Raw genomic sequence first — 24,416 nt, 5'->3', positions numbered from 1 at the left:
CGAGAGAGTGCGTATACTAGAGGTAGCGAACAGCTGCGGGAACTACACTTAGATGCTGTGTGTGTGTGTGTGTGTGTGTGTCGACGAAAACTTGATTTTATCGACGCCTCGTTCTCGAATGGGAATATCGAGTTCGTAGATTGCAGTAATATCAGCTGCGTTGAGTTCGAGTCGTTACTTCTAGCTCTATATAATGGAGAAAACGAATTGGAAACTCGCGCAATTATAATCAGTTCCCTTTACAGGCTGACTTGGATGTCGATGAGTTAGTTTTTGACGCGGTGGACAGTTATAGCATGAGCGGCCAAACAAGGCATATTTTGCCACAGAAGGACACATCTCTGTATGTAGAGTCCACGAGCAGAAACAGAAGCTATAGGTACGTACTGGGAAAAAGCGGGTCAATCCAAAACCGTTTTGACGTACTTTATACAGTCGGTTTTCACATACTTTATTCATAGAAATGCACGATTTTGGATCTGCGTTTAGATGGAGTCGCTGCAACAATGCATGCTCTTTACGAACGTTGCGATGCAATTTGGCAATACTGCTGTAATATCTTCATAAAAACAGCATTTACTTAATGCCAGAATAAAATGCATACAACTAAGCAACAAAATTATTATTATCGATTGGTAGTTGCATAGCAGTTACAGTCTGAGCGGTCCGATCAGCTGACCAAACGAGGCTGTTTCGAGTTAGGCACCCCACCTTTATATCTAGAGTCCACGAGCTGATTCTGATGAAGGATATGGAAAATGGCATGTGCGCCACCTATCAGCGCTAGCCGGAAACTAGACGACGGACAAGTAAAAGCAAGCCAGTTCGAAACGGCTACTATGACTACTGAATGATATATAATACGGCTAACGTGGCAAAAGCCTACAAGGTACCGAAGACTATTTCCAAAGTGAAAAAATCGAGGTTCAGTCAGACGACGAGCGGTAAAAATCCTCCGGAATTTCGAACGGGTATGCGCTCTCTAATAAAAAGAAATTCACGTACAAGCCTGTCGATAAGGCGAAAAATTGAATACCCGCCAATCGCGCGAGGAATTCTCGAAAGCGTTCAATCCGACACAATCTGGATCAATCCGCGGAACCAGGTGTAGTAGCTCCGGGCTCCGGTAAAAACACACACGCGCGCGCTCTCTCTCTCTCTAAAAAAAGGAAGGAAGGAAAACCTTCCGAGAATTTATCGATCAGGTCCTATACCTACTCTCCTTCTCTCTCTCAAGCCGCCAATAAAGCATTCTCTCTTTCTCCGCACATGCGAAAATCAAATCCAGATCTCCCTCATACCACGGCTAGAACATGTATATATACCTATAACTCGTCCTCGACGACATAAAAGTCAGCGAGACTAGAAGAGACACTACATAACGCGCAAACATTCCACACGCTCGCCGGCGGAGCAATTAATTCATGTAACGAGCCACTCATTAAAAAGCTCGACTCGCGACGCGTATTAACGGCCGGCCGGCAATTTTTCCGCGGGAAATTGGAAAAGGCGCGCCGTAATAAATTCGGCCGCCCCCGCGCGAATCTGTCGCGCGCAGCATCGGGATTATAACCGAGAGCTCCTGTTTTCGTCTCTCTCTCTCTCTCTCTCTCTCTCTGTGTATGTGCGTGTGGCTGTGTATACGTGTACCGCATAGAGAGAAACTCGCGGACAGCGTAGACCGCGTAGCAGTATTGCCCTGTAGATCGAGCACGGAGATTCGCATTGTCGCTTTTCAGCGTCCACTTGGCGAATTCTCGTATACCCGAGTAGGTTATACCTGGTATACCCTAGGTATAGGCCTGCAGATAACAAAGCCCGGCGTGTCCTAGAAATTTCGACTCTGCTTTCAGAACGACTGAATGATATTTCGGCTATATGCGCGAGAGAGCCGTATACGTATACTCGCGGGGGTGTAGTAATAACTGTCGAGTGTAAATAACGCTGATATGGCTTGTAAATTCGCGATTATATTACCGAGTTTATATACGCGCAGGAGAAGCGTAAAACCTGACGCGATCGATATTCAAAAATAATATAACCCTACACTCGGGCAGCTTAATCTACTTACCTACAAAGCTCGAGAGTGAGCCTCGACCTGCTCCTCGCCGACGCGAGTCGAGAGTTGCGAATATTTCGTATAACGCAATCATCCCTTCAAGCGCGTAAACACGCGCATCAGCCTCATACATAATTATGCCCTGTCCGCGGCGAGGGAGTAACGAATTTATTCATAGCCAAAACATACGTGTCCCTCGAAGAAAAGTCAGTGGATCGAGCGAGAACTATATATGTGTGTGTGTGTGTATGTCCAGCGTTAAATCATTTATGAGCCCCGCGAATTATATTTTCAGGCAGCGTAGTCTGCGGGGGCGAAATGAATGAGAAGAGAGAGAGAGAGAGAGAGAGAGAGAGAGAGAGAGAGAGACGAAAATAAAGGCGCCTCGGGAGAGAGAACGAGGCCGGAAAGTGAAAGAAGCTTCGCGGAGAGAAAAATACTCGAGCTTGCCGATCACGTGCCGTTTAGAATGTTCGATGTGTACCTAGGCATATATCCAGCTCTGGATAAATAGCGCGATTAAGTTTTCCGCTAAAAATCGTCCTTATCGACATGGCGACGAGTCGCGGAAAGTTTTACTGTTACACGCGACGATTCCGTAATGACCCGCATGTGTACATACGCGAAGCGAGTATTTATTTTTTTATCGCAGTATGGAAACTTTTACGGGCGGACTTTTTAAGGAGAGAACGTTCGACTTTTGCGCGAGTCGATATATGAAAATTTTTCTCTCTCCCCGATGTGTTTGCGGAGGGTAAACGTAGTTATGCGTCTCCGCCCTTCCTCTGCATAGTCACGATGCAATCGGCGATTGTTTCTCGCGACTTCGTTATCGAACTATATTTTGTTTTTTTTTCAAAACGATAGCCGCCAATAAATCCGAAATTAGTGCCGGCGTACATGTACACGCCCTAGTCGCGCAGTGAGTCAGAGAGAGAGAGAGAGACAGACGAGTTGACGTTTGGAAAAGCTCCGGCGGCGCGTAAGCCGACTTTATCCGCAGGAATGCGGGGACACAACTCGGCTACTGCTGCTACTACTGAATTTTCCCCCGAAAATTGCCAAGGCCAAAAAAGCTCGAGGCGTAATTAACTGCCGCCGACGACGACTGTTGACACGTCCGCTTGTTTCCTGCTTGTTATTCGAGAGCCGCAATAACGTAGCTCGTTTCTCTTTCTTCTCTCTCTCTCTCTTTCGCGTATAATTGAGCGTTATCGAGGCGCACACACGTGTGTGGTTGACCTCGAGTCGACATCCGTAACTAAAAAGATCGCGTTTTTCCTCATCTCTCACGGAGGCATCACCTGCATACAATAAACAGTCTTCGGTCCGCGATAAAAACCGGTGTGTTGAGAGATAGGTCCGCTCGTAAATTAATGCGCACACGGGGGGAGGGAATGGAGCGGAATTCGCGATAAGGGCGTGGAGCCAGTCGAGTCAGCATAGAGGCGACTTTTTTCTCTCTCGCTCTCGTTCTCGCCGAGGGAGAGAGAAGGAATCGATGCGCGGGCTTAGCTGCGCCGGAAATTCGAGGAGTTTCGTTTCTTCTCTCTCTCTCTCTCTCTCTCTCTCTCTCCCGATCTCCTCTACTATACACACGGGGTAATTATGTGCGTGTGTGCGTCAGCTGACCGGGAGCGCGCGTATGGGGGATAGTTTTTCGAGGGAGTGTTGTGTGACCCACTTATTGACTGTGTGTGTGTGTGTGTGTGTGTGCAGCTGATGTGTTTTAAAAAAATGGAGCTTTTAAAAAATGTTCTCTATACTTTCCGAGCGAGAGACGGATTGAGATGGAGCGTGTAAGTATTAGGCTTGATCGAGGAGGGCCTGGACTAATTTCTTTTTCTCTCCTCGGCGTTAATTTCAATTTCCAGTGGAGCGATCGGATTAATTTTTCACGCGCATCTCCATAAATTTAAAAATTCGATCGGCCACCTCCGTATGCATACACACGCGGCTGCACAAGTCGCTTAAACATATATTCCACGCGTTCATAGCTATGCCGCTGAATTCATTAGCTGCGGAAAGTAGGACAGCCGGCTGAATTACAAATCCAACACCGCCGCTCGGCTGATTGATTAACGAGCAATTAAACTTGCTGTGCCGCGTGCTCTTTATCAAGCCGGCCTCCTTTTTTTTTTCGTCGCGCGAAAAAACAAACGAAAATGCTCCTATCGGATGGAGAGGGTAGAACACCTGTTTGCGCCGATATCCTTATCGCGAGCGCTCCGGATCGATCTCTTTACGGGCTGTGTACGACGTAGTAGCGCAAAGCAGGGGGGGGGGGGTGACGATTCCGTGTGTCCCAGTGAGAAATAATCCGCGGGCGAGAATCCACAGGACTCGGAATAGTTGGCCGGCGAGAAAGAAGGTCGGGACCCGACGCGAGTGTACATAGAGAGAGAGAGAGAGTCGTCTCTCGGGGCATTTTCGCGCAGCAGACTTATACTCCACGAGCAAAGCTAGGCCGGCGAGAGCTTTGTTATGCCTCTGGGCCACGCATACTTTTGCAAATATTCCATCTCTCCTTTATGATATGCCGAGCTCGCTATGCGCGCACCCGGCTACACCGCATCGCGTAACGACTCGAACATGCATAGACGCGTGTGCTGTATGTATGTATATATATATATATATACACTTTTTATTTCGTTTTAATCGCGCGCAAAGTGCGTTTGTTTATATCGAGTGCTTCGAAAGAGCGAGAGATTATTTAAGCCAAGAGAGAGAGAGAGAGAGAGAGAGTGCCACAAAGCTGAGATTTTTCAACTGGCTAATTGAGCCGCGCCTCTCACAATGCTAATGTCGCTGATGCTGAATTTTTCATCCTAATCACGCAATTAGGCTGACTCTCCGCGAGCACAAACAACGGAGGATCCTCTTTGAGCCGCGAAATTTTTTTTCCCAACTAGAGCTGCTACTCTCGTTCCTTTATTCTCCGACGCGAGAGAGTTGCGTCCGCCCGAGCATTGACTCGTTCCACTTGCTTTGGCTCATTTTTCCTCGTTATCGCGCTCCGCAGCGTCCTGATGCATATAAGCAGGTATACGTATTTTCTCTCTCTCTCTCTCTCTCTCTCTCTCTCGAAGGACGAGTAATTAGCGCTTGGAGAGTTTTGCGGATTAAATTAGGAATTGTAATAATCGTTGATCGCGATGATCGAAAGAAGAGCGGAGACACGTACAGTAGTCAAAGGAATCCCCGGGGCGACGATTACAACAATAATAGCCGACTCGGAGAGAGAGAGAGAGAGATCGTTTAACGATGCCCGCAGAGCAGCCAGACTATCGGTAATCAGGGCTAAGCCGTAAAAGGAAAGCCATACCCCTGTGTCTCTACTCCCATCCCGACGCACTTGCCTTTGTGGGGTTCGAGACGCTTTCGTCCTTCTCTTCTGTGGTACACGAAGCCGATACTTTCTTTTTTTTTTTTTTTTTATTCTCCGCGACGACGACGATTAGTTGGCGAATGATTAATCAGTCGATATATCGTGAAAAACCGGTCATTGCGACTTTATCGAAGCGACGAGCCGTATAATGTCTCTCGCGCGCTCGGCGACTGTTTTATTACCGCATATCGCCGATGTGTGCGTGTATAATATAAATACACGAAGCTTCATCGGTTTTTGTTAATTAAAGTCACAAGCGCGCGCGAGAGAGAGAGAAGATTACGAGCCGCGATGATTTGTGCGCTTCTGTTTACCGCTCCGACTGACAGGCCGTTGACTCGTACCACTGCGCCGCTATTCTAACGAGTTGTTTGCCTTGGTTTTTTATATATATATATATATATATATATATATATATATACGCGCCGCGCGCGTAAACTCACTGAGAGTGTGTAAAAATCGCGCTGCTGCTGGCGTATAGGTGTGGCAGCGGCGGCAGTCCACCCGAAGTGGGAGGCAGCTTTCGGCTGAAATCTCTCGGCAGTCCACCCCCGCGAGAGAGAGAGAGAGAGAGAGAGAGAGAGAGAGCGTAGATCAAACGAAAGAGATCGGCGAACTCCACCCTCTGGAAATAGCTAACCTCAAAGTTCGGCGGTGAAAAATCATCGTGCGGATGTGCATATACAAGGTAGAGGCGCGCACACCTGCGCCGCGCGCGCTGCAGAGTAAGAGTAGTACGCGATTGTCGAAAGGTAAACAATAGAGGCATCATCAGCGGAAGGACAGAGCGAGAGAGCGAGAGAGAGAGAGAGAGAGACGGGGTAAACGGGCGTTGCGGGGGTGGTCGCGCGCAGGGCGGGGGCGTAGGTGGGGGGGAGGGGGGGGTGCACACACCAGCACAGCAGCGAGAGAGAGAGAGAGAGAGAGAGAGAGAGAGAGGGGCGTGTATCGTGTGCGTGCGTGTATGGGTACACAGACGGATAGAATGTACTCACGTAGCGCTTCCTCGGGCTGGGCACATCGCCCGCGGGCCTCTCGGTCGAGCTTGTCTCGGTGCGGACGAGGGAGCACGGCGACGACGACGACGACGACGAGGAGGAGCTAGCGGCGGAGCAGCCGCCCGGGCCCGGGCGTCGGCTCGGCTGCACTCGTCCCCCAGAGCTTGGCTCCTCGAGGCCGTAAGCGCAGCAGCGACAGGCCGCCGCCTGCCCTAAGCATAGCCCCAGCGGTGCCGGTACTCGCTGATGTTCTATCCGACTGTACTGCTGCTGCTGCTGCTGCTGCTGCTACTGCTACTCTTCTGCTGCTTGCGGATGATGATGCGGGCTCGGATAGTAGAGAAGAACGAGAACTGGTTAGAGAGTCGAGCTTGAGGAGAGTCGGCGGCGGCGCCTGCTGGCCTGCTGATGCTGCTGCAGCGGCACGAGTAGCGGCAGCGCTCCGCTCCTCGTCCTAGGCCGCATATTACACAGATCGTCGCTCCTCGCCGCGGACGAGTATCCCCTCGTCGTCAGCAGCAGCTGGACATGACTATATTCCTTCCTCGCTCCCTTGCGATCTGCTCTTTCTCTCTCTCTCTCTCTCTCTCTCTTCTGTATACGCGTCCAATCTGCGAATCACTCACTCGCGGTACTCAACGCCGCGCACTATTTACCTGATGCTCTGCATCCCGCGTAGGCAACACTCGCGAGACAGGCGGAATAGACAGAGAGAGAGAGAGAGAGAGAGAGAGAGAGAGAGAAGGAAAGAGAGTGAGTGAGAGAGAGAGATATCGAGTATAGAGAGACACCGAGAGACTGAGAGCAGGACAGAGACAGAGACAGAGACACAGAGAGTCGGGGTGCCGCCGCGCGCGCAGCAACTCGCTCTTCGCTCGGCCAGTGTTGTGCCGAGTATGCGAGAGAGCGCGAGTCGCCGCCAGCGCTACCGCCGCCGCCGCTGCTGCTATATACGAGAGAGAGAGAGAGAGAGAGCGCGCGCGCGCGCGAGTAGAGAGCGGCGGCGGCGGCGGCGGCGTATAGGTAGCGCGCGCGCAGTCCCGGCGCAGAGCAGCAGTCTGCGCGCCCCGGGAGCCAATACCAAGCCATGTGGAAAGCCCGAAGCGGCTGACGGGCCGACCGGAGCCGAGCCGGCACGACGACCCCCGCCCCAGCTCCCCCGGATTTAGACGAGCGCGCAGGCACACCCTTGCAGCCGCCACGTGCTGCTGCTGCTGCCGCTGACGCCGGACACCCACCCACCCACCCTTTTCCTCGCTGCTGTATCTCCTTAATCGCCGATAAACACCGATGCTCCGCGCTACCGTTCATTCTTCCTCGTGCTCTCCCTCTGCCCCCCGCGCTCTTCTCCCGCCGAGTATGGCCGCTCGAATGTAGGCCATGGGCTCTGCGCACTAGGATACGCGGACCCCTGCTGTCCAGGATGCGTCTATTAGCCCAGGGTGTGGCAAGACGGGCGCTGCAATCACGCCGGGAAAACGCCCCGCGGGAGCCGCCAAGAGAGAGAGAGAGAGAGAGAGAGAGAGAGTGAATGAAAGAGGACGAGGGACTTTAGAAATCCCGGCTGCAGCGAGAAAATGAAGCCGAGAGAAAATGTGTCTTTCTCTCTCTCTCTCTCCGGGCGTAATTAGCTGCGCCGCAAAAGTACGTCGATCAAGTCCGGAATGCGGATCCCTTTTTCAGCGGAATCCAGCCGCCGGCGAGAGCCGCGCGATCCCCTTTCCGAGAGAATAATCCGGCGAAATAGAATACGCTTTCGAAAAATATAATAATATTAAGGATCGAACGGGAGAGAAAGGGAGAAAAAAAGAAGAAACGGGCAATTAGACAGCTCTCCGGCCTGCACGTATATATATAGATCGTCGTCGCCAGCGAACTCTTTGTCGGCGGGGTGCTGGTGCGGCGAAGAATGAAAATGTCGCTGTGGCCGCCCCTCCAGGGGTGGAGACGAGCTGCTCTGCTGCTGCTCTGGCGTCCCGGAGTCGCGCGCACGCGCACTCGACCTATCGATCCCTTTCTCTCTCTCTCTCTCTCTCTCTCTCTCTCTCTCTCTCTCTCTCTCTCTCTCACTCTCTTCTGTGTCCGGGGGACGAACGGCTCGCGCGCAGCAGCCTCTCAGTGCTCCAGCGGCCGCGTGCGCGAACAAACGAGCGCCGCTGTGTGTTTCGTAGCATGAGGTGCAGAGGACCGACCGGGAACTAATCGCCAGCTATCTCTCTCTCGCCTACTGTCGTCGCACGGTGAGTGTGCCTTTTTGCCTTTCTCTTCCATTCGTGCCTATAATCGCGTGCTGGGATTATACCCTGCAGGTGTGAAACGGGAAGCGCGGAGAAGATGATATAGGAGATATAATCGAAGAGAGAATGAGAAAGATGATTCTGCGGTTGATTCTGAGCATCCTGACGCTCGGCGTTTGCCACGGCAATCCTGACGCCAAGCGGCTTTACGACGATCTCCTCTCCAACTACAATCGGCTCATCCGGCCCGTACCCAGCAACAACGACACCATCGTCGTCAAGCTCGGTTTACGGCTCTCCCAGCTCATCGACCTGGTAAGTCATCTCGCAGCTCTCTCCCTCTCTCTGCTCTCGCTTCCTCATTACGCGACTTCCATCTCACTCTGACACACTCGTCAACTTGCAGAACCTCAAGGACCAGATTCTCACCACCAACGTCTGGCTCGAGCACGTAAGTCTAGCTGGCTTGTCTTTGTTTTAACGACTGCTGGTACGCTATGTATATGCTCGGTAAGCCTGATTTACGCTTTCTATTAAAGGAATGGCAGGACCACAAGTTCAGGTGGGATCCCGACGAGTACGGCGGAGTAGCGGAGCTCTACGTGCCGAGCGAGCACATCTGGCTTCCCGACATCGTGCTCTACAACAAGTGAGTCTTATGCGCCATGTATATATGTGTATCATCCGCTTTGTCGAGCGCGAGCACTGAGCTGAAATGAATGTTGACAGCGCGGACGGCGAGTACGGCGTGACGACCATGACTAAGGCGATCCTGCACTACACGGGAAGAGTCGTCTGGGTACCGCCGGCAATCTTCAAGTCCTCCTGCGAGATCGACGTCCGCTACTTTCCATTCGATCAGCAGACCTGCTTCATGAAGTTCGGCTCCTGGACTTACGACGGCTTCCAGGTGAGATCACGCGTTCAGGTTTAGGTATATTAGGTATGCCTGAGGTATCAAACCTAATCATACCTAACGCTACCTTGCGAACCCATAATCAAACGACGTACCGGAATTGCAGATCGACCTGAAGCACGTGAATCAAAAGGTCGGTGATGATCAGGTTCCAGTAGGTATCGACCTGCGCGAGTACTATCCCTCGGTCGAGTGGGACATCCTCGGCGTGCCGGCCGAGCGCCACGAAAAGTACTACCCCTGCTGTCACGAGCCCTATATCGACATATTTTTCAACATCACTCTGCGACGCAAGACCCTTTTCTACACCGTCAACCTGATCATCCCATGCGTCAGCATCAGCTACCTCTCGGTTCTCGCCTTCTACCTGCCCGCCGACTCCGGCGAAAAGATCGCTCTCTGCATCAACATCCTTCTGTCTCAGACCATGTTCTTCTTGCTAATATCGGAGATCATACCTTCTACGTCGCTGGCGTTACCACTGCTGGGAAAATATCTCCTCTTCACCATGATACTCGTGGGGTTGTCCGTCGTGGTTACGATCATAATACTCAACGTGCACTATCGGAAACCTAGTACCCACAAGATGGCGCCCTGGGTGCGGAGCGTCTTCATCAGAAGATTACCGAAACTACTCTGGATGAGGGTGCCGGACGACCTGCTGGACGACCTGGCGGCTCACAAGATTTACGGTCGAGGTGTGGGTACGAACCAACAGCTCAAGACACCGGGTGGTCTCATCATGCAGCAGTCGTCCAAACCGACGAGCAAGTTCAGCGCCGCGGTCGCCGCTGCCGTGCAGCAGTCCTCATCGCTGCTGTCGTCGCCTGAATCGGTCAGGGTCGGCATCAGACAAGGTTGCAACGGGTTGCATCACACCACGACGGCCCACAACAGATTCGTGGTCGGCAGCATCGTGCCGAACATGGCTGGGTACAACGGGCTACCAACGGTCATGTCAGGTCTGGACGAATCGATGAGCGACGTCGCCGTCAGGAAGAAGTACCCCTTCGAGCTCGAGAAGGCGCTGCACAACGTCATGTTCATCCAGCATCACATACAGCGTCAGGACGAGTTTAACGCGGTCGGTATAATTGTATTCATTTTCATTAATTCAATCATTGTAAGCGGATCAAGGGTGGTTGCGTGAAAAGTTGGGCTAATTCGCCGGAATAATTCAAGCAACTTTGCGAGTAATAATGAACGAGCTTTCTGCACAATCGGGACGCGGATATAATAATATTGATTCCGATGATTAAATCAAACTTTACCCGTCGAGCCTCCGTTGAAAGGCTCCCTGGTGTACGCGTGCATAATCCAAAGACGCGCCGCGAATCTATCGGAGCTGCAACCAAGCGATTAATAATCAAAAGCGCATTTGCGCACTGCGCCGGTGTGCGTGTTGTGTATCTACAGGAGGACCAGGATTGGGGCTTCGTAGCTATGGTCCTGGACCGCCTCTTCCTCTGGGTCTTCGCGATCGCCTCGTTGGTGGGAACAGTGACGATCCTGTGCGAGGCACCTGCCCTCTACGACGACACCAAGCCAATCGACATCGAGCTGTCCTCCATCGCCCGTCAGATGTTGCAGCCCAACAAGCAGCTCGAGAACCTCATACCGCCGCACTAGAGCACTAGACTCGCCAATCGTATATGTGAACCTCGGAATTGAACTCGAACTCTATTCCTCTCTGATATCCTATAGCTAATCCCTTCATCCTTCCGTCTCTGTAACACTTCTATCTTAAATCAATTGCCAAATCAAACAGTCGCGTCGAGACTCGTATTATTATACTTCTCTACATTATTGATCTCAAATCAAAGCAGCCGCTGTTAAATTACTCACAGATAAGGGGGAAAACGTACGAAGACGCAATGTTATATCGCCGACGACAGGTGTGTTGTTATTACGATGATACACCATCAAGACTTCATTAATATTATATGCGTATGCGATGATTCCTATAAATACTGATGGATATACTTCGTGGAATTTAGAGCCGCGAATTAATTGTACATTCTCGGGGTGAGGTATAGTACACCCCGGGGTTACATTGTACCGTACTTATCAACGCGCGTTCAAGCACTGCCTACACAATCAATACTTTCGATCTCTGTATATATAATACAAACATTTTTAACGGGTAGCCTCATTATACGGATCCTCGAGCGACGGTTATTATTATTACATGCTATACATAACAATGGTACGATGTTGGTGTTATTTTTATTATAATATCAAGTAATAATACAGCTGCGTGACGAGAATTTTTCACGCCCCGTCAATTCGATGCAATTCATGTATACATTGTCCGTCGCGTTTTTTTTTTTTTTTTTCGTTTTTCGCTGCAGTTTATTGATTATATTGTAATACGTAAAAGTCGAGAGTCAGAGAAACTGCTTGTAGGTAGACGAGAGAGGAGATTCTTGCATTAGTGATTCAGCGGAGCTTTCGGAACATCTCGAAGATTCAAAATTACTTCTAGATCCAGGAAATCAAGGCTGAGTATTAAACTGTAAAAATTATTTGTTAGGTATAGGCTTAGGAAAGCGATAATACACGTTACGATGAATTGAAGAGAGAAAAAAACGGTTACTCAAAATACAATATCTCGCGCATCTGTACTGACTGGAATATTTTATAAACACATACACGTTATATATAGCCTTTTTATACTGTACGCATAACAATCCAATACTTACTTTTGAGTTCTGTTCTTCTCACAAGATGGAGCAACGAAACTTTGAAGTGAATAATCTCTGTGTCGGATCTCATTTTCTCGGTTGAAGCCACGTATATACCTATAAACCTATACAATTAAATTATGATACAAATGTACATATATATATATATATTGAAGCGTTTGCATTCCACGTCGTATTATCGATTAATGGATTCGTGTAAGCCAAAGTAATATGTCGCGACGAAAAGGCTTGTATTTCGCAATATTTTATACTCGTATTCGAATCCTCCATACGTATTATGATTTCAATGTATGATCTCTCGCGAAACGCGTACGCGTTTGTACTCGTGCGGGAAATGAATCTCATCCGTTTTTATATGTATAAATGCCAAATCAATTCGATTATATATACAGTTCTTCAATGTGTAACCACGGTTGATGAATTTTTTCCTCTTTGGATTATTTGCACACGGTATTGAAGCGGTTCATTGCTCTGGAAATAAAAAAAAAAAAAACAAGTGTTTCAATTGACATTTTATCGAACGTGCCAAATTTTAAATGAGACTGTGTACGGTATGCAAATATCCTGAGCGGAATGTAAGTTGCGAAGTGGGCATAAATTTTAATGCTGTTATATGAGTATAACGATGTTTCTCAGAGATTTTATTATAAATATCTGTTTGCGAAGTAGTACTGTACGTTCGAACTAGCAACTTGATTATTTTATCGGTAATCGTTACGGGAATATGTATTGTCCATCGGAATAATCAATTGAAGTATCAAAAAAAAAAGTAAAGCAGGATTATGGGTTTGCATTAGAATTGAATAAACTAAAGTTAGAGTGAAAGCGGTAATGAACAACAGTTTTTAACAAATTATTACGTTTATTTCATATAATTATATACTCAACTAAAATATGCGATACTGCAGTTTTATAATTTTTTAAACGTAAATAAAACTTTGACAGTAATCTGTAAATCAATATTCTTATCATATAAAATTATCGCAAAACTATTGAATAAAAAATATAAAAAGTAACGTAAAGGTAACTCTGAAAAAAAGTAGACGTTGAGATATCGTTCCAATGCACATGACAAGTGTGCGGCTCTTGATTTTCTTCGTGCATTGCGACGATAAATTAATTTAAAGTAACCCAATCGAATGCAACCTAATCTTAGGTTTACTAGGGCTGATAACTCCCTCGTTGATTCATTCATGCCCAACCATGTATGTATACCAAAACTTTAACCATTGGATAAAAGTTTAATCATCACGATTGTAAACAAAAAGCATTTTTATTACAAAAAAATATGAAATCTGTTAATTATACAATAAAAGAATGCATATTAAAATGCAACAAATTGAATTTTACTAATCATTATGTTTACCTTTCCGCGATCGCTCAAAGTGAAGCGTATATGAACAGAAGACGAGAAAAGGCACAGACTATCTGTGCGGCCTATTCGCTCAACGAGTCCACACGAACAGGCTTGCAATCATCCTTTATGAAAAAATTACGCGTAAACCTAAATTTGCACTTTAATCTCTAAATGTTTATGCCTTAAACATATATTGATATATTTAAATTCTCAAAAAGTTATTAAACTTTGCTGGCAGATCTCACATAAACGGACTAGATATGCTATTTTCAAAGTGACAGTATCTTTGCGCTTGTATTTTGCTCTATATATGTATATACTCTCGAAGCGGCGAGCACTGCAAATTTACTTAAAAATGCGCTTAGCCGAAGGACGCTCGCCTCGTAAAAGCAATTACACAGAGACACAGAGATAATTTTTCGACAGCTTTACACGCGCGCGCGATTTCGCAACGACATCTATACACGTCACTTGGCAACTAGGCATTCTCTTAAATATCGAGCTGCATATATATATATAAAATTCGTCCCCGAGTTTTAGCTGCCCTTCACGAATAAAAAAATACTGATAAGATACTCGCGTCGTTCCCCTATATAGATTTCAGCAGCGATTCGATGTTCACGCACACATATAAGAAAATAGAAAATTTGTTCGTTTCTTCCCTTAGAATTGCTCGCGCGTATAGTCAAGGTTTGCAGTATAGATAGATCTAGACGCAGGTAACGAGGATAAGAGCTTATGGGTAACGTGAGGTACAATAAGGTAGAAGACAAGGTATATATCAGGAAGTGCACGGTAGGAATGAGTTATGCCTCGACCTTAGCCGGTCTCGGCTGAAGCTCGATCTCGCCTCCCCCACGGGATTCTTTCGACTGTCCAAGAAGCGCGCGTATTCTTCGTACGCACTATGTACTCGTTAGGCGTAGAGAATAGAGTTTGGCCAGTGACGCGCATCGTTGCGCGCTTAAATCCAGATGCTCGGTTTGATCAATCAGCCTTTCCACGTGCCGATGTACGCCTTGCAGTTCGGACAGAAGTGGTGCACACTCAAGAACGCGCTCAGACAGTACGGCAGACACGAGCAGAGGCAGCACCTGAAAACAGCACACATTCGTTCGTGAATTTCTTGAAAAACAAAAAAAAAAAAAAAAAAAATCACGCGAGTACAGAATTTTACGAGCGCATACACACCCCAACAAACAGAGAATGATGCAGCACACGTGGGCGCTGGGCTGATGATCTGACATGGTCGTAGTCTTGATATCGGCGTGACAGGATGGACAGGACATCTTGACAGGATTCGGGCCCAGAGAGACGTGCTGGTGAACGACTCGCACTTCCACCGGGCGATTCGTCGTGTGCGCCGGTATTTGCGCGGCGGTCGGCACTCCATCTGAAATTAAAATATCACAGCTCAGTATCTAGAAAAATAACATTCCTCGCACAGCTATTATTCCAGGCTCGAGAGACGTCATAATCGCAACGACCGTCGACTGATCGGGAATACAGTCGGCACTTATCATGCTGGAGAAAAGAGTCGATAATTACGTGGTGTAGGCATGGGCATCGGTGTACCCATAACCGGATAAGGCGGTGCTCCAGGAACTCCAGCAGGCACCGGTGCCATTCCCGTCATTCCAGGCATGGGCATCGATATACCGCCGAGCGGTAAGCCGACAGCCTCCTCGTACGATGGTGGGGCCGAAGGCAACGGCGCCGTGGCCTCCGGTGCCGTTGCTCCGCTTGGGCCGCTCGACGACATCTGTCCTTTCTCCATTTATTGTTTACTCTGCGAACGATTGTCATTGATTAGACTTTTATTATTGAGAACTGAACAAGCGCGACGATAACGTTTTGCTTCGTCACATCGTTATAAAAGCACTTCCCGCTGAATATTTCATAATTCCCGCGCCGCCGCATAAGATCTTATGTCTTTCTCACTCACGCTTCGCTCCTCACTAATTTACGGCCAGCTTAATTATGTCTACTACTTTTTACTCTTCAGATTTAGAAAGTAATTAGGATTTTCCAAACGTACGCATTCCCCCAACGATAAAAATGCAAAGAATAATAGTCGCGAGCCAATTTTCGTTAATATCTTATATTCGCCGCAAGAAGAGAACGATTTTCGCTTTCTCTCTCTCTCTCTCTCTCTGCAGCTCTCAGAAAAACGTCCTCCAAAACAATGACGCTCGCGTAGCATAGGACGAAAAATTCAACGAAAATTTTCCAACGCGCGCAACGAAGACGATGAAGAAGACGGGATAGCAATACACATACTTGCGCGCGCTTCTGATCGAAAGTTATACACTAGTGAAAGTCGCAGCGCGCGGAAGTTAAGTAATACAAAAAAGTCGCGCGTGTAACAGCAGCAGAACGTCGGGCTTGGAAAGTATCAAGCGGAGATGAAGAACTAATTATCTCTCAGATTTCACCGAAAATATTCCAATGGTGTGCGGCGCGCGAATGCTTTTTTTTTTTATTCTTATTATGCAAGCGATAAAACGTACAGATGTCCTATATACGCCGATATTATACTTTGAGATTATCAGCGTCGATGCAGGCCGATCACGTACACAGCAGCAGTAGAAGCGCTATAGGTTCGAACGTCGGGAAGAATATCAATCGGGACGGCGGCAACGACGATCTGTCGAAGATCTAGTGTACTAGAGCCTTATCTACTCTCTCTCGTATATAATATACTTATACCGTCCGGCATATTTGGAAAGACCGCTGAAAAATCCGACTATCTTATCGTCCTCGCTCTCTCATCCATGTCTGCGTCATTCCTCGGCTCTCGAAGACTCTAAGCTCTCTCTCTCTCTCTCTCTCTCTATAGTTATGTTTGAAACGCGCTGCGATGCATTATTGAGACTATTAATACAGTCTGGGAATCTTCTCTTGTTCCGCTAAAGTCGCCTTTATTTATTGCACACTTATACTTTATACGCGCGAGTGTCGCCTCTTGTTTACTCGTGTGCGTAAGTGTGTACTGGCTAGAGATGCTACAAGAGAAAGAGAGAGAGAAAAACCGGATTTTATCTTTGCGTAACTATTAGCACTGCAATAAGCTAGACTCAATAACAACTCGGCTACTTTTTCGCTACTGTCGATGGTGTGATTATGATGATGATGATGATGATGAGGAGGAGGAGGAGAGAAGTATAATGGGCCGGAAAAGTTGTGCAATTATGTATTGTACACGTGATGCTGTCGGCCGCGCGCGACTGCTGCATAGGAATAACCGACATTTCAATGAATAACAATGTCGCCGGGGAGTGTAAATAAAAAAGTGTCGAGTGCGAGATTTTTTCAGCCGGTGTGTATATGCATGCGTAGGTTAGAAAAATCGCAGCTTTTTCAACGAATTCGATCAACGAACGTTTTCAACAACTCGCAGGATCTAAGGACATCCGAGCACTGCCTTAATACACTCGCAAGGCCGCATGTCGAATGCGGATTCCCCTTTGAAGCTATACAGCATACACATCTCCGTCGAATGTAAATCAGCTGTGCATGTCACAGAAAAAAGGGAACGAAATGTCTGGATTCTTGGCGAGCCGCCGCCGTCATTGCGGTCTATAATATATATATATACGTATATATACGCAGGAACAGGCGAGAAAGAGCGAGAGAGACGAACGGGCGAATCTATACGAACGGGCGAACGTCACACAGGCGAATATTCGGCTTGCACCATCGAACGCGCACTGCGAGCAATCTCCCTTAGCGATTACTCATCCTGTACACACAACCGTCGTGTGGGTCTAGAAAATGTAGAGGCAGGTATGCGCGTGCTACGAAGAAAAACTTTCAAGGATATAACGTCCACGGCACTTACCTGTCTAAAAGTGTGTCCTCCTCCTTCTGAGCCTCGCGTGTGAAGTGCGTGGGTTTATCGAGCGGGTTAACAGGTAATCCGGAGCGGAAGGAAGCAGAGCTGGTTAACTAAACGCTAAGGCTGATAAACTAAACGGGACTGGCGGCAGACACACGACGTGCGAGACTCGGACTCTCGCACGCGAGAACGACTCAGAGACCAGTCGCGCAGACGGAGCACAAACAGATGGCTATTGGCTATTGCCTGGCCGGGATAGGGACTGACAGCGATATCTGGCGGTGCTGAGGAGTGAGGTATTGGTTAGGGTATGTACCACGCGTTGGTAAAGCAGTTTTCTTTTTTGGCTTATTCGGTTCGAATTTGCATTCAAGTTTGATAAATAACGCAAATTTGTTCGTAGATAAATATTTTTATTTTGTTGTCGAAAGATACTTTATAGAATGAAAAATGTGTTGCTCCAGTTTTTTCGTGATTTTTTTTTTTTCAATACTGCTGCAATTGTATCACGCGCAACTCGACGGGTCGGCGGCAATTTAAAACAATCGTATACACACCGATCGTGACGTGTTTACCGAAACCCGAGCGAACGAATAAATAACCAGACGATAAAGCGCGTATAACAATGGATTCGAAACTAAGAAGATCGTCTCAATTAGATCGTAAACTTTCCGGATGCAATCATTCATATTGCTCGAATTTCAGATAGCATAGTTATAAGCGTCATATAGGTATAGATTAACACTCGCGGAAATAAGTTACAAGCTAGACGAGTGTCAGAATATATATATGTATTTTAGAGATGACATTCCAGTTTTACCATACTGGCAATTCTGGTTTTGTCTCTATCGATGATATAGGTATATATATATATATATTTGCACGTGTGAGGGCGACGCGCCGCCGTTACCTTGAGGATTATTTGTATGTTAATTTAAAATTAGCTTCTGCGCAACAACAATTCGGATTTGGAGGAACATTTCCGCCGAGTTCGGCAGTCGCTTATCGAAATAGTATACAATCACGACTATGAATAATAAAATAGGGCTTAAAAGCAATTTATTCGAAAAACAAAAAAAATAGTAAAAATTTAAGTAAAAGTCTATTAGTAGAGCCCATCAACGAGCGCTAAAAATAGCGAGATAACATCCCCTCTACTAATCAAGCGCTACGCGCACGCGAATAATCACACACTTGCTCAGGTTGTATATAGAGTATAGGGCGCCTCCACACAGCTGTTTCCCAGACTAACCTCGAAGGCTCGACTCTCTCATCTTCCATAACACATAAACACAACACACGAGCGGTCAAGCTTATAACGATCAGCGTGTACGATCGCAGTGGGTGACGTAGTAAGCCAGTCGAGTCTGAGATCCGAAACGTCGAGGCTCGACGCAATTCGCTCCGCACGACAACATGTAGTACGCCAGTATCTTTCGGCTGCTGCAGTCGTTTTAGTCTTCATCCCGAAACTAGCGAATTTTTCGTGCCGATAAGCCAAGAATACTCGAGATAAGTACACGCTCGAGCTTTTTTCTCGACAGTCGACTGCACGAGGACTAGGAAGAGACGCACTTGGATCTATCATTATGACGTAGGAAGAGTTTTTGAGATTCGGAAGACAACAATTTTGGTGACACGCACGCATAGAGGTGAGCTTTTCTTCTCAGGTATACCTATTGTCACAGGATAGATTACGTATCTCGTTATCACCACGTGCGGAATATTTTCTTCGTCTTTGTTATTGGCAACGACAATAAAGCCTCGAGTGCGTGTGCATTTTGCCTAGTCATAGGGGGTGTTACGCCTTGTTTAGTCTGTGCAATGCTCTTTTCTCGCGAAGCAAGATGCAGCGGTCGAGAGTTTTCTTTTTGGAAACTCCGATCGTACAGCAGATAACGAAGCGGCTATCGTTGACTAAACACTGGTTAATTATCTTGCTATTATCGCGGCGCTCTGTAAGGAACGCGGAGGTTTTTTTTGAACTTATTATGTAAGTGTAATTAACTAGTTTACGAATGTATTACTGTCTCATTTTACGATTGTTTATTGCACTGTTGTGACATACTGCTTTTTGACGCATCGCCGTATGTCTCACTTAACTTTTTCTGAAAAAGAGATATTTTTTTTTTGCTTTGGATTTTGCCGTGAACTCGAGGGGGCCAAAACTGAAGAATCATTCAGATTTTGCAATGCAACACTCCTAAAATAGTTTATTATAAAAACTGAGGTAATGTGTATCGTCTTACGCACGGAATGATAAAGTTATGCAAACTGTGGAAAGAGAAATATAAATGTCATTCAGACTGCAAGAAAAGATCGTACATATCGATACAAATAAATATAGGAAATGTTTTCAATAAAAATTGTCGTTTTATTATGTAAGTCTCATTGATATGTGGACACATTGATTGATTGATCAGGGTTGTTGGATTTTTAGGTGTTCAATGTAAAATTTGCTTGGCAAAATGAAAAATGAATGAGACTGAAAGGAAACAGTATCCAGAGGATTTGACTGTTAACGGAAGAAATGAGTGGTCATGTAGAGAACAGCCTTGGTACTGCTATCCAGCTTCCTATAATGGCTCCGATAACCAAAGTGCACTCTCTCTCCCCCACATCATTAAAAAACGATGACAATGTAAGTTACTTTGTACAAGAACTACCTCTTAATTATTCTGTTTTATTAAAAGTTAGATATCTTTTAGAAAGCAGATGCATCCGCAACATACCAGGAGGCGTCAATCACAAATTCCCAGCGAGTATTTACTAGTCTTGCTGCTGGAGCTATAGCTGGAGGAGTTGCCAAGACTGCTATAGCACCATTAGATAGGACGAAAATTAAATTCCAAATATCCAAGCAGCCCTTTACAGCTCGAGCAGCTATTGACAGCCTCATAAACGATTATAAAAGAGATGGTCTGGTCAGTCTCTGGAGGGGCAACAGTGCTACTATGGTCAGGATTATTCCATATGCAGCAATCCAATTCACAGCATTTGAGCAATGGAAAAGGATACTTAAAGTAGAAGAGCCTGGCAGGTAGTGTTTTAAAAAATTCTCTATCATATTATGTATCTTTAACATGATTTCAATTGTGAAATGCAAATATTTTTAGGGAGCATGATCATAAAACCAGGAGATTTCTCGCTGGTGCCCTAGCAGGAACAACTTCTCAAAGTATGACTTATCCTCTTGATTTGGCAAGAGCTCAAATGGCTGTATCTCAAAAGGATGAAATAAAAAATTTGCGACACGTTTTTATTCGAATTTACGAAAAAGAAGGTATTGCATCTTTTTATCGAGGATTCACTCCAACCATACTTGGTGTGATACCATATGCAGGCGTCAGTTTTTTCTTTTATGATACTTTAAAAAATACGTTTTCTGGTAAGTTGTCAGATCCATTGTACATATCGTTTTATAAGACTTGTGGTTTATAAAAGTTTGTCCTGTTCGCAGTTTATACAGTTCATAATCCTGGATTATCAGCAATGTCTGGTTTGGTATCAGGAGCTGTGGCTGGAATGATGGGTCAAGCAACCAGCTATCCTCTAGATATAGTTCGCAGAAGGATGCAAACATCTACGCTTAATAACAATCTGAACACGCTTGGTGTTCTTCAGATGACTAAGAAAATTTATGCGTGAGTTTATTTTAGTTCATTCAATACTTTTGAATTGAAGTATTACAAAATTTAACATTTTGGTTTTTTTCCACTTTTCATTGCAGAGAAGATGGCATTAGGTCTTTCTATAAGGGCTTAAGTATGAACTGGGTGAAAGGTCCAATTGCTGTTGGAATCAGTTTTGCTACCTATGATTTGGTAAAAGACACGCTTAGAAAAATTTTATGCTGATTTACAAATGTAAAATACTTGATACAATGCTAGCTTAAGGCAAAGTTGACATTGGTTATTGTCAGGAATCATGTACATGGTATACATATATGTGTGGGTGCGCGTATGTAAAGGTCAAGTATTTTGACAATATTTTCGTAATGTTAAAATCCTTTGTTTGTAAATTTATATTTGATATCATTTTAATAACTGATGCATGATATAATAAGGATGTACAAGATTTTTTATGTATAGAATAACTTTAATTTTATACTTTTGAAAGTTCTTATTTCCAACATTGTGATCTTACACTGATAGTAGAAAAAACAAAAATGGAAACACAACAGAGAAAAAGTATTTTCAAAAGTATAAATTGTCGCTTATATAGTATTCCAAATATATTTTTCTATTTTATCGTCAATTTTCTTCCACTAAAAATTTTGATTCCTTTATGTGAAAAAATACTAAAAGGATAGTAATATGTACATATACTATACATGGATATAAAATGAGTCTTAAATACTCGTTCTGTACAAGAATATTGTCACAGATACAAAATATTGTTAATTGTATATTTGTGAAAGTGTATTAGGTAGGCACTGATTGAAAGTTGTTATACAATGTTAAAGATATTGAATGATTGAAGTATTTAGAAAAGAAAAATACGGTTATCTGACCTTTTTTACTTTTTTATTTGTACAAAAGGTTAGAAAAACTCAAAAGCCTATCACATAAAATTGTAGTAAAATACATTTATTAAAAAATTTTAAATTTTAAGTATGTTAAACTTATAAATAGAAAAATTTTTTACATTTGCTGATTGTTTAGGAGTATATTAATTTTTGTTAAATGTGCAATACTGACAATAATATTTTAAATTATGAGAAATCTAATGGTGAAAATAAATTTCTATTATGGTGACTGTTCCAATAAATCAAATATTTTGCTTGATCTTTGTGTTCATGATTTTATATTATTTGATAAATTCATTTTGTGTTGATATTTAATTGATGCTGTTGTACTAATTAGTCAATTATACAAATTCTGGTAGGAAATTAAATGCTTGTAGAAAATGTTTGCAAATTAATGATTTGAAAATCAGAACAATATTTAATTCTCTACCAAAATTCACGCTTGAAAAATGCATTTTACTTGTAAAAAAAAGGTGTGTATAAAATTTTGTGCAGTTATTCGAGCGCTTTAAATAAAATTGTTAAAAATATTAAATAAATTAGTATATTTCTTTTTACACAAACGTCATATACTTTTTCTGTTCACATACAAAAAATTGTATTATCAATATACAAAAGTTCATAAGATTACAAGTCTAAAAACATTCCTACTTCAGTAAACTTTATACAATGTACAATAAATGCTAATTAGAATAAAAATAAGAAATATTTACTTAACTAAGAAATGAAGTCGCACGATATTGGAGGGTTCCATTCGGTCTTTGTAATGATCTCAAGTAGTTATTTTATTTTGGCTTGGTTTCTTGATCATTCACGTATCTGATATAAACTTCTCTTTCATCATTACCACCAGGTGGAATTTCAGCTTCGTTGAGGTATGAAACTCCAATAGCTAACACGGAGCCATCCTGACTGAAGCTAAGAGCTGCAACACCAGCATTGTATCTATGGAACTGGCACAATCTTTTCTTGTTGAATCCATCCCAAATATTAACATATCCATCAGAACCACCAGTGGCAAATGTGTTGTAACCAGAGTGGAAGCTGATCGCATTCACTGGATAAATGTGCTCTACATTATTTTCCTTTATTCTGTGACACTTGAAGGCATACTTTTTCTTTTGAGCTTCAGGTGTGGTATCCAAGTATTCCACAGCCACGCGTCCTTCTATACTACTTAAAACGTATCCCTAAAAATTGTTTGAGATGAATTAACTCTTTTTTCAAGTCAAAACAATAATTACTTTTAAAAAAGACTATTTACCTGTTCATTAGGGAATCCCTTGATGCACCTTGTCTGGTACTTTAAACTGCTTTCTCTCCTCTGGAACATGCCAGCCATATTTCGCAAGTCCCAAATACAAACTTTCCTCTTAGCTGTTCCAACAACAAATTTGTCTCCACAAACAGAAAGAGCTAAAACAACATCAGGCTGAAGATAACTTCCTACACAAGTTGGACTTCTTGGATCCCAAAGTTTCACTGCTGCATCCCAACCTCCAGTTAGAATGGCATTTACCGCTCCACAGTATTCTATTTTTCTTATTGGCTCTTCATGAGTACCCATCACAGTTTCTATTTACAACAACAATATTTCGTTTAACAATTTCGTCAAAAACGTTCAACCACGTAAAATATTAATGCAATCTACTAAATACCTGTGTTCGTATTGATATCATACATCTTCAAAGTGTTGCCCAAGCCTCCACTGTACGCATGAACGGCATCCTAAAATCAAGAATAAAACTTTACGGCCTGCGCGTTGAAAAAATCGATGCAACAATAACTTGCAGAAGCTCGAAACAAACCTGAAACGCCACGTCCAACACTGGAAGATCATGATTGTATTTTAACCTCATGGTGTTTGTTTGTATGTCATAAAGTCTTACTGTGCTGTCCCAGGATGAAACTAGTAAAAATTGTGTTGAATTCGGCCCAAACTCGACGGCCGAAATGGCATCGGTCGGTGGATTTTTAAGTTTGAATTCCGTTCGCGACTCCATGATGCTTGAAAGGGACTTAATTCATAAATAATAAATATTTCGCAGTTTTTTCGGTGCAAGTGAAAAACATAACCTTGCCGATACGAACCTTTGCGAAAAGCACTCGTTGTCTACTGCAAATTACGTCAAAGTTGATGCCACACTTCGTTCAGGAGCAGCTTGAAAAGATTTTCTTATAAATATACTAATAAGAACGAGCTAAAACGACAGGTAGCTCTGTAAAAACAAGTATTTAGGTACCCGGTTTTTATTGTTGTGTGCGGGCATTCAGACAAGAGGCGAACCAACCGCGAAAGATCAGCGAGGACTGACGCGCGATAAAGTAGGGCTCTATTACACCGGCTGAGCTAAGCGCGAAAGCGAGCGACGCATGCGCAAAACGTTCTA

The 24,416-nt window shown here is 44.7% G+C and overlaps 5 protein-coding genes across 11 annotated transcripts in view; 2 read left to right on the top strand and 3 right to left on the bottom strand.

The window, feature by feature from the left end:
- nAChRa1 (nicotinic acetylcholine receptor alpha 1 subunit) overlaps positions 1-7,360 on the bottom strand; it is a 31,000-nt gene extending 23,640 nt beyond the window's left edge. For all 3 annotated transcript variants that reach the window (XR_004228371.2, XR_004228372.2, XM_031933472.2), the window contains exon 1: positions 6,443-7,360. The gene's annotated coding sequence lies outside the window, so the exon portion shown is untranslated. The remainder of the gene's footprint in view (positions 1-6,442) is intronic.
- Positions 7,361-8,552: 1,192 nt separating this feature from the next.
- On the top strand, positions 8,553-13,574 carry nAChRa2 (nicotinic acetylcholine receptor alpha 2 subunit). 2 transcript variants are annotated; one of them, XM_016986637.3, is made up of 7 exons: positions 8,553-8,685; positions 8,755-8,997; positions 9,089-9,133; positions 9,222-9,331; positions 9,412-9,592; positions 9,705-10,682; positions 11,015-13,574. In XM_016986637.3, the coding sequence occupies exons 2-7, from the start codon at positions 8,809-8,811 to the stop codon at positions 11,225-11,227; spliced, it is 1,716 nt and encodes a 571-aa protein (XP_016842126.1). In that variant the 5' UTR covers positions 8,553-8,685; positions 8,755-8,808; the 3' UTR covers positions 11,228-13,574.
- On the bottom strand, positions 12,702-18,505 carry LOC100679936 (lipopolysaccharide-induced tumor necrosis factor-alpha factor homolog). Its single transcript, XM_003423908.5, has 4 exons — positions 17,502-18,505; positions 15,209-15,449; positions 14,852-15,053; positions 12,702-14,754 (listed from the first exon to the last, which is right to left on the bottom strand). The coding sequence occupies exons 2-4, from the start codon at positions 15,435-15,437 to the stop codon at positions 14,652-14,654; spliced, it is 534 nt and encodes a 177-aa protein (XP_003423956.1). The 5' UTR covers positions 15,438-15,449; positions 17,502-18,505; the 3' UTR covers positions 12,702-14,651.
- Positions 18,495-22,561, top strand: LOC100123398 (mitochondrial coenzyme A transporter SLC25A42). 2 transcript variants are annotated; one of them, XM_001606989.6, is made up of 6 exons: positions 18,495-19,150; positions 19,939-20,139; positions 20,207-20,538; positions 20,615-20,886; positions 20,959-21,142; positions 21,229-22,561. In XM_001606989.6, exons 2-6 carry the CDS (start codon positions 20,029-20,031, stop codon positions 21,353-21,355), a joined length of 1,026 nt encoding a protein of 341 aa, XP_001607039.2. In that variant the 5' UTR covers positions 18,495-19,150; positions 19,939-20,028; the 3' UTR covers positions 21,356-22,561. The 2 variants fall into 2 exon arrangements, with proteins under 2 accessions (XP_001607039.2, XP_032451948.1); XM_032596057.1 differs by having other exon boundaries at positions 18,814-19,150; positions 19,922-20,139.
- LOC100123393 (mitotic checkpoint protein BUB3) lies at positions 22,555-24,365 on the bottom strand. 3 transcript variants are annotated; one of them, XM_008217256.4, is made up of 6 exons: positions 24,270-24,365; positions 24,118-24,187; positions 23,835-24,044; positions 23,685-23,754; positions 23,291-23,601; positions 22,555-23,216 (listed from the first exon to the last, which is right to left on the bottom strand). In XM_008217256.4, exons 3-6 carry the CDS (start codon positions 24,027-24,029, stop codon positions 22,812-22,814), a joined length of 981 nt encoding a protein of 326 aa, XP_008215478.1. In that variant the 5' UTR covers positions 24,030-24,044; positions 24,118-24,187; positions 24,270-24,365; the 3' UTR covers positions 22,555-22,811. The 3 variants fall into 3 exon arrangements, with proteins under 3 accessions (XP_008215478.1, XP_008215475.1, XP_008215474.1); XM_008217253.4 differs by having other exon boundaries at positions 23,835-24,033; positions 24,270-24,364; XM_008217252.2 differs by having other exon boundaries at positions 23,835-24,033; positions 24,118-24,333.
- Between the last annotated feature and the right edge of the window lie 51 nt (positions 24,366-24,416).

The sequence above is a fragment of the Nasonia vitripennis genome, chromosome 1 (assembly GCF_009193385.2).
Source record: "Nasonia vitripennis strain AsymCx chromosome 1, Nvit_psr_1.1, whole genome shotgun sequence".
NCBI classification, from domain to species: domain Eukaryota; kingdom Metazoa; phylum Arthropoda; class Insecta; order Hymenoptera; family Pteromalidae; genus Nasonia; species Nasonia vitripennis.
This window is presented reverse-complemented; position numbering and strand designations above follow the sequence as displayed.

Coding starts and splice junctions, on each gene's coding strand:
- LOC100123398 (XM_001606989.6), top strand. CDS start 20,029: ATGAGTGGTCATGTAGAGAACAGCCTTGGTACTGCTATCCAGCTTCCT. Junction 20,140..20,206: donor CATTAAAAAACGATGACAAT/GTAAGTTACTTT, acceptor GATATCTTTTAG/AAAGCAGATGCATCCGCAAC. Junction 20,887..20,958: donor TTTAAAAAATACGTTTTCTG/GTAAGTTGTCAG, acceptor TCCTGTTCGCAG/TTTATACAGTTCATAATCCT.
- LOC100123393 (XM_008217256.4), bottom strand. CDS start 24,029: ATGGAGTCGCGAACGGAATTCAAACTTAAAAATCCACCGACCGATGCC. Junction 23,602..23,684: donor TGATATCAATACGAACACAG/GTATTTAGTAGA, acceptor TGTTGTAAATAG/AAACTGTGATGGGTACTCAT. Junction 23,217..23,290: donor AGGGATTCCCTAATGAACAG/GTAAATAGTCTT, acceptor AACAATTTTTAG/GGATACGTTTTAAGTAGTAT.
- LOC100679936 (XM_003423908.5), bottom strand. CDS start 15,437: ATGGAGAAAGGACAGATGTCGTCGAGCGGCCCAAGCGGAGCAACGGCA. Junction 15,054..15,208: donor GATGCCCATGCCTACACCAC/GTAATTATCGAC, acceptor TTTTAATTTCAG/ATGGAGTGCCGACCGCCGCG. Junction 14,755..14,851: donor ATCATTCTCTGTTTGTTGGG/GTGTGTATGCGC, acceptor TGCTGTTTTCAG/GTGCTGCCTCTGCTCGTGTC.
- nAChRa2 (XM_016986637.3), top strand. CDS start 8,809: ATGAGAAAGATGATTCTGCGGTTGATTCTGAGCATCCTGACGCTCGGC. Junction 8,998..9,088: donor TCTCCCAGCTCATCGACCTG/GTAAGTCATCTC, acceptor GTCAACTTGCAG/AACCTCAAGGACCAGATTCT. Junction 9,332..9,411: donor GACATCGTGCTCTACAACAA/GTGAGTCTTATG, acceptor GAATGTTGACAG/CGCGGACGGCGAGTACGGCG.